Below are 12859 nucleotides of genomic sequence, written 5' to 3' on the forward strand. Positions count from 1 at the left end.
GAAAGTACTTTTCTTGGCAAAAAAGATAAATTCCTTAAGCTGGGCTCATACTACACAACTTTTTAAATCCTAACATCCGTGAGCAGCTCACATTTAACAACTGTCACAATTTTCTTGCAGTTCTGTGGTAATGATGCGCATGTTTAATGATTTGACTGCGACGGGATCACACTGCAGGATTCCAGCAACGTTTTTCCGATAAAAATCAAACCCGTTTGAAATAATCGGGGCGTCCCCGACGTCTCAAGGCCCACGTCATGAGGCTCCTGATTGAGTTGTTGACGGGCTCGCACTACGAGAGTATCTGTGCCGATCAAACCACCCCATCAGGCTTCGATCAATTTTCTCATAGACCCGTGGTCTCCCTGTTGAGCTGCATGTGAAGAGTCTTCCTCTGACTCATGTCTGTGGGAGCTCTACTCTTAGACTGCAGCTGTAGACAAGCAGCTGTTTCAGAGGAGAGCTTGTCTGTTCAATATGATTGGTCAATACAAACTGGGAGGGGTGGAAAAAGAAGGAAAACAAACTTCAGTGAGAATCTCTGATAAGTGGTTTTCTCAGGATGAACCGGGTTGTGTTAGTAAGTGAAGTGTGCTAGAACATACAGTGAATGTGCCATTTGTTTTACCTATGTGCTTTGGCTGTGCTGCTTTCAATAAATTAGAATATTTTGAGTAGCAAGCACTTTTCAGTAATTGAGCACTTGAGTACTTCAGCATTCAAGTACTATTCCTACAATCCTTCCTTTTAATTTGATTTCTGCATTGATTTACACCATTTCTGCTCTTGGGCTGTGCATAGTTTTTAAAACTACAATATACAATTTAGGCTTTTGGCAGTCACCATTCACCAGAGTGACTTGGGAAAGAACTGTTGACAAGATAATAAACATTGCTATTTTCTTTTTGTTCTCAGTTTGGACAGCCCAGGCATAATTTTAACCTGGTCGATATTTAGGAAAGCTCAAATGAGCATGTTGCAATCCGTGACATTGCAGCCAGTTATTTTGTCAGCATGCAGAGCTGCCAACCACACCAAATGCTTTTAGCGTTATCAGTTTGATACCAGACTGCAGAATAAGGCACAGCTCTGTAATCAATCATCCTGGATTGACGTGTTGTGCTTCAAAAATTCAGTTTTGTAGACGACTGATGGAAATTGAATTTTCAGTGTGTTACTTTCGATATTAGATTTCATCAAGTTGTAGCTGCATTGTGAGGAGTCAGAAAGCAATTCAAATTTGGAAATGTGGGTTTATTTGCCCCTGAAAAGGTTTATTTCATATAGAATTTGACCATGACAAGGCACAAACTACACACCACTTTCAAGAGCTTTTGGATACGGGGCCATTGAAATGTTATACAGAATTTTAATACATATATATGGCTGAATAGGAATAACTGACTCTTAGAATAGATGCACACAACCAACCAGAACACCAAACGGACGTGATACCTGACAGGCTATTTCTTTACAATGAACAGTGTCAAACCCCCAAATAAAAGGGAATGTTCTGGCAGCAGTTCGTATTCTCAATGATATCACTTCACGGCATTGCTCAGGCTGCTGTTTGCTAGTACGAGCCCTATGGTTCCCATTTCTCTGCGCACAGTTTTAAGAATGCATTCCTTCTAGAAGTGAACGATATGTGACAAAAACGTCAAATCCTAATCACATTCAGTCTAAGGCTTAATCCGTAAATGGGCATTTTGCCCCTCAAAATGTTCCTCAGCATTTGTGCTCCATGTGTAGAGGCTGTACCTTGATCTTAGAGGGACACAGCAGTTTGATGAAGGCTCTCTTAAAGCTGGCATGACAGAGAGGGTAGAGCACTGGGTTGATGGAGGAGTTTATCCACAGCAGCCAGAAGGACATCTCATACCAATACTGCTGGACACACTGACCGTGGCATGCCGCCCTGATGATCATCAATAGGGTGTAGGGTGCCCAGCACAGCCCAAACACGCATACGATTACCGCCAGGCACTTGGCCACCTTTTTGTCCCTGGAGAGGCGGAAGCAGGTGCCCATGTTGGCGTCGGCCATGTTGGACCTGCCAGGGCCCTGCTCTGCGGTTCTGCAGCGCCGGTCCGCCTGCCTCCGGACCAGATCCTCCAGCTGGAGGGGGGGCAGGTCCAGCAGCCTGGTCTTCCTCCCGCCTGGTCCCGCCAAGGCGTTTGCACAGGGGAGACTGGAGCTCCTGGCCCCTGCAGCTCTCCTCCCTGGGGCTGTGGGGCTGATGAAGAACACTCTCTGCTTCTCTCCCTGGACCATGCCTTGCAGTTCCACCCCGCTCTCCCTCTGCCCCTCTCCGTTTGGTTTGCCGTTTGGTTTGCCCACCCTCATCAAGTTGCGCTTTCTAATATTGATGTAGATGCTGATGTTGAAGTAGGTAACGCTGATGAAGGGGGTGAAGAACTCCACCGTGGAGGCTGTCATCAGGAAGTACCAGTTGTAGTAGAACTCTGCGTAGCATGCGCCGTCTGGCACCACACTCCCACCAGCAATGTACTCCCAGCTAATGATGGCAGGCCCGTACAGTAGAAACGCAGCCAGCCACACACACGCCATTTTCAGCAGTGCCTCCCGAGTGACACCTTTCTGGCACCTGTCACTCATCTAATACAAAGAGAAAGGACACCGATTTCATTGAATTAAACAGGAAATTTCCAGTTGTAGCTGTTTTCTTCCTTAACCCCCTTTTTTATATATTTAGATAAAGCATGTATAATAATAATAATAATAATAATAATACAAAATTAAAAAATAATATTTGTATTAGTAATAGGAAGTTAACATACAATTGGTTTTGTTGTTTTGTAAAGGAAAACGTTCATTTTCTTTTTCTCTTACTGCTCTCGTAACGGACTGGAACCTGTCGAAGCTGATGAGCACTATGTTGAAGACAGACGCTGTGCAGAGCAGGTAATCGATGACGAGCCACAGCTTGCAAATACCTCTTCCAAGTCTCCACTCTCCCGTTAGCACATAAGGGATATATACGGGGATGCAAAACCCCCCTAAATAATAATAAATAAATAAAAACAGCATGGTTTTGTGATGTCAAGACGACATTTGCAGGCATTTACAACATAAGAAAATGTCAAATCAATTATAATCTTAACGATACTTACCCACTAGAAAGTCAGCTACGGCTAAATTTAAAAAGAAGATGTTGCTTTGAGTGCGCAAACTTTTCTCCACAACAAACGCCAAAATAACAAGTGCATTGCCGAGCACGGTGGCAAAAACTAGGAGTGTCATAAGCACGCTCAAACAAACTGAAGTTAACAAAGAGAAATTACCATATTGAGCGCGTCGGTTTTCCATGTCGAATGTCGAAATATTCCCAGCAGTAAACGAAGATTGGTTCATTCTAAGCCTGTCCATTCCTTGTTTCGTGAAAGAACGGCTGTGCAGGTGCGGTGACTCAACGATGCGCCAGGGAAATCTGATTGCATGGGTTTGAAGGTTCCCTAAACATCATCGTCTCACTCAAAACCAATAGCCTATCGCTTGACTGACCCAGATACTGTATGCTAAAATATGATTTGTGGAAGTCCATCAGAATTCTGGGTTATCACAAGACAAAATCACACGAGAGATGTGTTAAATGTAAATGGTAAATTATTTGCACATTGGAGAAAACTGGCTGTTTGTTTATTGGTTGTTTGTGAGGCGATGGGGTCGATTGAGTGTGCGCGGTTTAAGTAGACCGCTTTGCTTATGAACAAGGAGTTAAGATTAGCATGACGAATACATTTTCAAAAAATATTTTTTGACGTTTAGTGGCTTTCGTGCTGTTGCCTAGGAATGGTGAAAAAACCTACACTCGGCTCTATAATACAGTATATTAGCTTGGCTGCTGATAGTTTCTGCAGTGTATGAACGGATGGAGTACAGGGCTCCGATTTATTTCCGTGAGGGTAATGTATGTTGATTTCACATTTATGCTTATCCAGTGTGTCATCTAGAATCGCAGTATTTATAAGAAATAATTAATTATCCAAACAACGCAGTCGACTATTTACATCAGAACATTGTATTTTTAATCTCAATGCAAACCCTTCAACTCCTAATTATATAATCATGCCATGTGAGCCTTAAAAGAACAACAAACCCGCTGGTTGTGGCTATGGATTGTGCGTTTTGCTTAAACAGTATATGTGTAATTGGTCTACTTGGTTGAATTACGTAGAAGAGTTGCTATATGACCCTGCAGCTTTGTCTGTGTAAATTATCTGAAATGTAATTGTTCTAATACTTCTGTATAGATTTTTGTGTTTGAACTCTTTTCCGTTTATTTTATGGTTAGCTAAATAGCTAGGAGTGTGCTGAGAGCCTCTTCCCACACACTCACACTCAAAATACCAGGTCGATTTCGTCAATGACCAAGAATAAACAATCTCAAATGCATCTTTAGATCCAGGATTTGCTGGAGATTTCCATTTTCCTGTCCACTGAACAGCAGCATACTGAAGGCCACTTTTACATTGTACACTTTTCTTCTCTTGAGGCAGTGACACAGTGTCTGTAGAGGGTTGTTTAATCAGAGCAGCTATTTATTTAAAAATGGAAAAATATAATTTGCTACCAATAAGTGTCGCATTCATTTTTGTCAGAATGAAATGGGACATTGATTCAAGATTCAAGATTCTTTATTGTCATTGTACAGACATACAACGAAAATCAGGTGCACTCTAGAACCGAACTCATCAATAAGTATAAAAGATTTAAAAGAAAAAGTACTTCCATTCATTCACTTCCACTCATTCTACACACCACATTTATACCATGCGCTCAGTACCAACGTATGCAGTTAAAAAGGATTAACATTGCAGTGACTTAATCAAATATCACAGATATTCAGTAGCTAATATTTAGTTTATTCATGTTAAAATCATAAAATGTTATTCAAATAACAGAAATGATAAAGTTGCAATGGCCTATCCAAAGCAGAATCTAATGCAGTGGTCTCATACTCAGTGTCATTGCAGCCTCAAATCGTGATTAGTTCAATTATTTGCTGAATTGGGGCTGTAGGTTTGCACATTACATTACATTACAAAGCATTTAGCAGACGCTCTTTCCCAGAGTGACGTACAACGCAGTGCAGATCAAACAGAGGAACAAGTGTGAAGAGGACCCTAGAGGACAGTATGGTATCGAGTCCTAGCGTGACCATACAGATACAATTGGAACCCTTGAAGAATACATCAACTTCTGAAGTAGCATACCACGGTTGGCAGCTAGAATACCCCCGAGTACAACAATACAATATCTAATACAATACAGCAATGTCTATCCATCCATCCATTATCTGAACCCGCTTATCCTGAACAGGGTCGCAGGGGGGCTGGAGCCTATCCCAGCATACATTGGGCGAAAGGCAGGAATACACCCTGGACGGGTCGCCAGTCCATCACAGGGCACACACACCATTCACTCACACACTCACACACTCATACCTACGGGCAATTTAGACTCTCCAATCAGCCTAACCTGCATGTCTTTGGACTGTCGGAGGAAACCGGAGTACCCGGAGGAAACCCACGCAAACACGGGGAGAACATGCAAACTCCGCACAGAGAGGCCCCGGCCGACAGGGATTCGAACCCAGGACCTCCTTGCTGTGAGGCGGCAGTGCTAACCACTGCACCATACGTGCCACCAACAATGTCTATATATAACTATATATAAATATACAAGGCTAGTCATGGTGGTGAGGTGGGGGGTGGGGAGGTGCGGCCTTCACATAATGCATATAAAGTGAAATGTGTTATTTGTGCCTAAATGACAATGGTTGCTTATATTATGTGTTTTAATGAAGTTAAATATATATAGCTGAATGAGAAATTGGAATCAATTAAGGCAGCATTAATTGGTTGGAATGAAAACCTGCATACACACGTGGCAATGAGTTTGAGACCACTGATAAAATGTATTCCATACAATTCCATTTAATTCTCAGAATATGCATACTGTTTCATGCAAGGGGTGCACAACAAGGGCAGCTCTGTTCAGGATTTTGTGCCAACTTCTGCTGTTAATTATTTAATTAATGTCAATATATATTGAATGGATCCGTGATAAGCACCAGCTACAGCTGCAGACTGCAGTGTATCCCTCGACTGTGCTCAAGTTCAATGGTCAACCGGTATAGTTGATAGAGGTGTCAAGAGAACTAAAAGGTAATTGATTGAACCAAAAACCAGCACACAGACTGGCCCTGCAGGACTGGAGCTGTCAGTGTGCAACCCCTGATATAGAGGCTCCGCTCGCCTGCAACATTCCCTGCCGCGCAAAGCCGTCAGCACTCTGGACAGCGATCGCAATTCCAGGGACATCAGACAGCACCTCAATCTCACAGCTTTTAGTCAATTATGTGCCACCAAACATCTCTGATAAATCATGCCGGCTGCGAACAATCAGGGAAGATGTTGCGCCCCGATACAATGTAGACACACCAGCAACCAAGTTCGCCCAAATTATAGCACTTATGAATGCTTACCGGGTGGTTTTCTTCTTCACTGATTTCCCCCTCTTTCTCTTCCCTTTGTTTCTTCCCTTTTTGAATGTAATGCACATACCGTTGCGCCGCACCTCCGACGTCTCAGCACGTGTTCGTAAACGAGCACTGAAATAACTGCTTAGAGCATCCTGATTACACGGAAATTAATAAAAAAACATTCCGTCTTTAAAACATCGCTCATTTTTGTCACGCAATCTGGAAGCAGCAACTATTCTATACCTATTATTCAAGAGTGAGAAAGCAATTAAGCATTATTATTCTCATCCTCCTCCGATGTTTTAATCAGTCAGCAGGATTTCAGTTTTTACTGTTGATCACAATAGGTATAAGGCAATGGCGTTATAGTTATAGGGCAACTGAGTTAGCTGGACTTTTACTTCAATCCATATTCCAGATATGGAAGTAATCGAACTCAGTAATCTCGCTTCGTTATACAGGCCCCAGGACAGTGATTTCAATAACCACAGAAAACAAACATAAAAAACATATAAGAGCAATTTATATTCTACAGCAGGTTGCATGTAGTATTGATTCATTAATATTGCATGCTAATGTACAGGTAATTCCCATTATTCATATTTTATTATGTACCATTTATTATGACTGCATTTCATTCAAATAAGACATAAATGCATACCATAGACAAAAGACAAGATAATATGAGTAATATGACTGCTATTTGAACAATTGGTTGAGCTGTCTACTAACTTTCTTGTGACAAAATGGCACATCGTTCCCCACTATTTAAAGAAATATTAATTTTCATCATGTGCTGATTGCCCTCAAGAGTTTTAATGTGCCTATGATTCGGATTAGTATTCATGGCACAAGTTTTGAGTGGCCAGTTTGTTTAATTATATATGTCAATCACTCTAGACTTCTGAGGACTTCTCGGGCAGCTGATGACTTGAGTGTGATGAACAGTGGGGATGTATGACAGAAACTGTCAAATGTGGAGGCTAATTGCAATGATGCCATTTACACAAGGGGCAGAACAAGATGCTTGTTTGATCTGCTGCCATTGTGTTCATTAGGCATTGAGTGGTTCTAGTGCCCTGCCACCAAGAAGGAAAAACAGCAAATGTCACATCTGAGATATTCTTACAATTATTCCACTCTAATAAAGTGGTTTATGTAAAAGAAACATTTATTTGGGGAGCTAGTTGAGTCCTAAATGCTGCTTATTGAGAGATGCTTTCTTCATTTCATGTACAAGTACATGTTCAAGTCCTTTGTTGTGACAATATGGGGGATACTGTAAACGATTGTATGTGGGGGAGTGTTTTTGCCATTTGTGTCAAGTCTGAAGCGGAAGAATATGGATTTCACTGTTGAAACTGCAGGCTGGAGCATATATGTGTTGAGGCATGTGAGCTGTAGCTACCCACAGCTGTGAGCTGTGTGTTCTTCTACCCGGGCGCTTTGAAAGCTCAGCACTAATGAGATCGGGAGAAATGCATGCATTTTCTGAAAATATAGCTTCAACAATTCCCCATTCACCTCTGATTACCTCTAGCCATCAGGGCTTCACCCACTTCAGCCTCTGGCTGAATGGCTCCCTGGCAGTCCCCCCGGCCTCTGTGAATATTATTCAGCTGCAAGGTCTCCTATGACTTCATGTCTTTTGCACTCTCAAGACGCAAAAGCTTCTGCAGAAGAAATTAGCCTTTTCTTGGCTTGTCACACTGTAATCTGATTGAATGCACCCAATTCATGCACATTAATATTCAGCTGTTGGACACTGTAACAGAAAAATGTAGACAGAAACAGTAATAGTAAAAGTAAAGTTATCCTTGGGTTTTGCAATAAAGAAATGTACAGCTTATTGGGCCTGGCTGATTGTGTTAGGAAGCCGACTGGCGAAGTAGCAAGTTATGTAACCTTGATAGAACTGTATCTAATTTTCTATCTAGAATTCCAGTACAACTACCACTGCATATGATACATTGATTTTTAAACTTATAGTTAAACATATTGCTAAAATGAAATTTTAACAAAAAATGAAAGTAATAATACAAGAATTTACCTAAAATAAAAACATTTCCAGTGGTTGTTTAGTAGATGATAGATCAAGATTACAAATGTCAGTTTCTATTATTACTTTACTTGATCTTTCTGCAATATATACAAATATTATCTCTCTTTATTTTTTTAATAAATGTATCATGTAATGTGAAAATATTTCATACGGGCTGACATCTTGTTCTGTAAAGCTCAAGAAATGACAGAGAAAAGAGAATGTATAAAGTGATCTGTATAACCACTTCAAAGACAGGTCCACTTTCAGCATATTGGTTGCTATGACTACTGAATGAAATGCAGAAAAATATAAACACTTTGTCGGGTCTCTTAATTGCATTTGGCCTGTTGTTAAGATCCTATTCAGCTGCCATTGTTAGAGAAAATAATTACAAAATGAAAATGTAATGCATGGTCAAAAGCACTTTCAATGTAAAAGTAGCCAAAAGACAATGTGCTCCCATATATTTTTCGAAACCCTAGTCACAGGTGATTCTGCTTCATATTTGACATAATAATATGTTTATTCTGTACAGTATTTTGTGGCCTTTATTATTACCTATATCAAGCTAGAGCAAAGGCAATACATGTATGTGCATCCTTACCAGGTGAATCATAGGAATTGCAGCCTTTTTTAATGCATAGTCCCCCCCCCAAATGTAATTGGACAACTTCCAGCTCAGCTATTTATTGGCCCGCTGTGTGTTGTTGTTGCATCATTAGTCCATGCACAAAAACGTTTTTTCTAAATGCTATAATTTGCATTTGGAGTCTGCAAATAAAGCAGGCCATCATGGGGTGGAGAAATCAGTAATCAATAAGTATACCTACAGTAAACAATGTCATTGTTAGAATGTATAATACAACCAAGATACCTCTTGCCATTACTGGTCATCTAAGACATCTTCACCCCATCAATTTAACCATCACTTGTCAGGTAAACACACCACCCTCTCCACTAACCACCACTGGTCAGCTAAATCACTCCACCCTCTCCACTAACCATCACTGGTCAGCTAAAACACAGCCCACCCTCTCCCCTAACCGCCACTGGTCAGTTAATGGTCCAAATGTCACATCTGAGATATCCCCTAACCACCACTGGTAAGTTAGCCACTCCACCCTCTCCCCTAACCATCACTGGTCAGCTAAACGTCTAGCCATTACTGCTCAGTTAAAAAAAACAGTGCTACAGTTACTATTAACATTACACAGCATTAAACAGCATTGATTTAATGTTAACAGTAATTATATCATTGTGTGTAATTCTTAGAAATAACACAGCATCTGTCATGCCATTTGTATACTGCTATCCTGATAAACAAATCAATTTTTCTCACTCACATATAGTACTTTGAAGCAAATATGGACAGATTGTAAGCTGGTTGCTGTTGTTCTTGACACACTGTCAGATATTTTTCACACACTTTTGGAGCACATGATGATTGTATCTGCACCAGCGTAAGGAGGTGGATGAGTGTAAAAAATTAAAGAGTGCCAGTGCGGTGGTTATGGTTTGGAAAGGCGCTGGAGATGATGATGTCAACAGCAGTACATTGTTGAAGTGATATGTTAACCTTGACAGATCTCTTTGGCACCTTATATTTTATTTCAAGACATCTATGTGAGAAATAAACGGGCATGTAGCATGAAATGTATTAGCTGTTTTAACAGAGCTATTTTAACAAAATGTACACACGAGAAAGATAGAAAGACATCACTGGTGACAAAATTAAATTTGCAAAATTATTCATGGCAACCACGAAAGTCACAGACCTTCCTCAGAGTCTGATGATGAATGTGTATTTTTGTATTTTTGATTTTGCTCCTTGTTTCACAGTTTAAACAAAGGCACAAACTTTTCTTAATTTGCAACAAATTGCACCTTGTCTACACAGCCGTAACAAATGCTCCATGGTATTATTCTGTAAACATTGTAAGTCGTATAAATACTTACAAAAGTGCATCTGACACATTTAGCCTAGTTTACAATATTTGAGGATGGAGGCAAACTGGAATTCATGTCTCTTTGCTGTCACCTGCTGGCTAAAAGACAGATCAACATTACTTCCTGAGTGCAACACTAAATGTACAAATGTTTTAGCTATTTATTTCATTTCATTTACACAGAAAGAGTTTTCCTTGATTGGGTTATTTCTTCCCCTCTGAAAAATCTGGCTCAGTACTTTTCCCAAGATGTTTTATTCCTTTCCTGTTGCCAACAGAAACCATTCCATGTGATGTGTTTGGTATAGATTTTTCCTTCACAGCCAGGATAGGGATTTAGAAAAGCAGACAGACATATCACAGTATTCCAGGGACAAATACCCTTTAGATACCCTTCCATTGCAGGGGTCATTTCTGAGTGTGATTATTGAGCTGCTGTAATATGTGAATCCTGTGATATCATGTACTCCAGATATGCCAGATTAGTCCAATTGAAAAGCCCTGGCTGTGATGTAACATTGATGGCACTCAAGGTACTCCTTCCAATAATGGGCCTCTCTTGATAATAATGATAACTTTCAGCCACCACTTGTTGAGCTCTACTGTATGGGTATGATGGAACTCCCTCTGAGATAATGTGATGGAGAGCAGAATCATTGTAGTGGGACAATGGTAACAAAACCTGATCCCCCTGCTTTCCAGTGCAATAACATATGACCTCATTGAAAAACCAACCCCTATGGCAAAGCTGAAATATCATACGAGGAGTCTTTTCCTTATACTTGTGTAACTGCAATTGACCTGATAGGAGTCATTGATTTGATTTTGATATTGATAATAATATAGAGCAAGAAAATGTTGAAATTTTAAAACTAAAAGGATGCATTGACATTTCATAATGTTTTTCTTATGGTTCTTATATATAAAATTGGTGTTCATTATAGTTAAACATTAAATCACAACCACAAACATGTAGAGACATGGCTCTGGGACAATCCATTCAGGGCTGAAATATAACAGTTCAATGGTCACAACAAATGCTATCCCCCTTACAAATACTATTCCCTTCCGGGGTTTCCAGCTACGCCCCAGCTCTCTGCAATGACATTAATCATATTTATTTAGTCCTGTGCATGTAGGCTCTGCATCCACTAGCTAGCGATACTTTTGTGAATAAATAATGCTTCATATGTAACATCTTGATTATATACATACACTGATCATTAAAACCACTGACAGGTGAACTGAATAACATTGATCATCTCGTTACAATGGCACCTGTCAAGGGGTGGGATATATTAGGCAGCAAGTGAGAAGTCAATTCTTGAAGTTGATGTGTTGGAAGCATGAAAAATGGGCAAGCGTAAGGATCTGAGCCAAATGTGATGGCTAGACGACTGGGTAAGAGCATCTCCAAAACAGGTCTTGTGGGGGTGTTCCTGGTATACAGTGGTTAGTACCTACCAAAAGTGGTCCAAGCAAGGACAACTGGTGAACTGCCGTCAGGGTCATGGGCATTTCTCTTACATCATGTGGATGGCCGGGTGCATGTGCATAATTTACCTGGGGAAGAGGATGCTATGGGCACTATGGGAAGAAAGCAAGCCGGTGGAGGCAGTGTGATGCTCTGGGCAATGTTCTGCTGGGAAACCCTGGGTCCTGGAATTCATGTGGATGTTACTTTGACAAGTACCACCTACCTAAACATTGTTGCAGACCAAGTACCCCCCTTCGTGGCAACGGCATTCCCAGGTGGCAGTGGCCTCTTTCAGCAGGATAATGCGGCCTGTGACACAGCAAAAAAAAAGGTTCAGGAATGGTTTGAGGAACATGACTAAGAGTTCAAGGTGTTGCCCTGGCCTCCAAATTCCCCAGATCTCAATCCGATTGAGCATCTGTGGGATGTGCTGGATAAACAAGTCCGATCCATGGAGGCCCCACCTTGCAACTTACAGAACTTAAAGGAATAAACTGCGAGCATATTAGTACCAGATACCACAGGACAGAGGTCAGAGGTCTTGTGAAGTCTAGGCTAGATGGGTCAGAGCTGTTTTGGTGGTATGAGGGGGACCTAGCTGGTAACTAGCACGCCGAAGCTAGCAACCCACTGGGTTGGCTACTGGCTCGGCTACTGGCTCAGCTAGTCATTAGCTTCCGTGGCTAGCACACCGACGCTAGCGAAAGGCTAGCAACGTGTCACTACCCAATCTGTACATCCTGCCCGATCGGTACTGGGCATGTGCAACTCAACAGAAAGCCCTATGGGCTTCCATAGGGGACAGGAACCAAACAGGGTTCAAGTTAACAGAAAATAATGTGATTAGCCTAAATCAGAAACACTAATCTTGTAACACATGTCCT

General features: G+C 41.1%; 1 protein-coding gene across 3 annotated transcripts; it reads right to left on the minus strand.

Annotated features, from left to right (window-relative positions):
• Nucleotides 1-1239: 1239 nt before the first annotated feature.
• On the minus strand, nucleotides 1240-3619 carry LOC133111876 (histamine H3 receptor-like). Of its 3 annotated transcripts, XM_061222507.1 has the most exons (4): nucleotides 3306-3619; nucleotides 3135-3155; nucleotides 2854-3020; nucleotides 1240-2619 (listed from the first exon to the last, which is right to left on the minus strand). In XM_061222507.1, exons 1-4 carry the CDS (start codon nucleotides 3388-3390, stop codon nucleotides 1729-1731), a joined length of 1164 nt encoding a protein of 387 aa, XP_061078491.1. In that variant the 5' UTR covers nucleotides 3391-3619; the 3' UTR covers nucleotides 1240-1728. The 3 variants fall into 3 exon arrangements, with proteins under 3 accessions (XP_061078491.1, XP_061078493.1, XP_061078490.1); XM_061222509.1 differs by lacking the exon at nucleotides 3135-3155; XM_061222506.1 differs by having other exon boundaries at nucleotides 3135-3619.
• Between the last annotated feature and the right edge of the window lie 9240 nt (nucleotides 3620-12859).

This window comes from Conger conger, chromosome 15 (assembly GCF_963514075.1).
Source record: "Conger conger chromosome 15, fConCon1.1, whole genome shotgun sequence".
Lineage (NCBI taxonomy): Eukaryota > Metazoa > Chordata > Actinopteri > Anguilliformes > Congridae > Conger > Conger conger.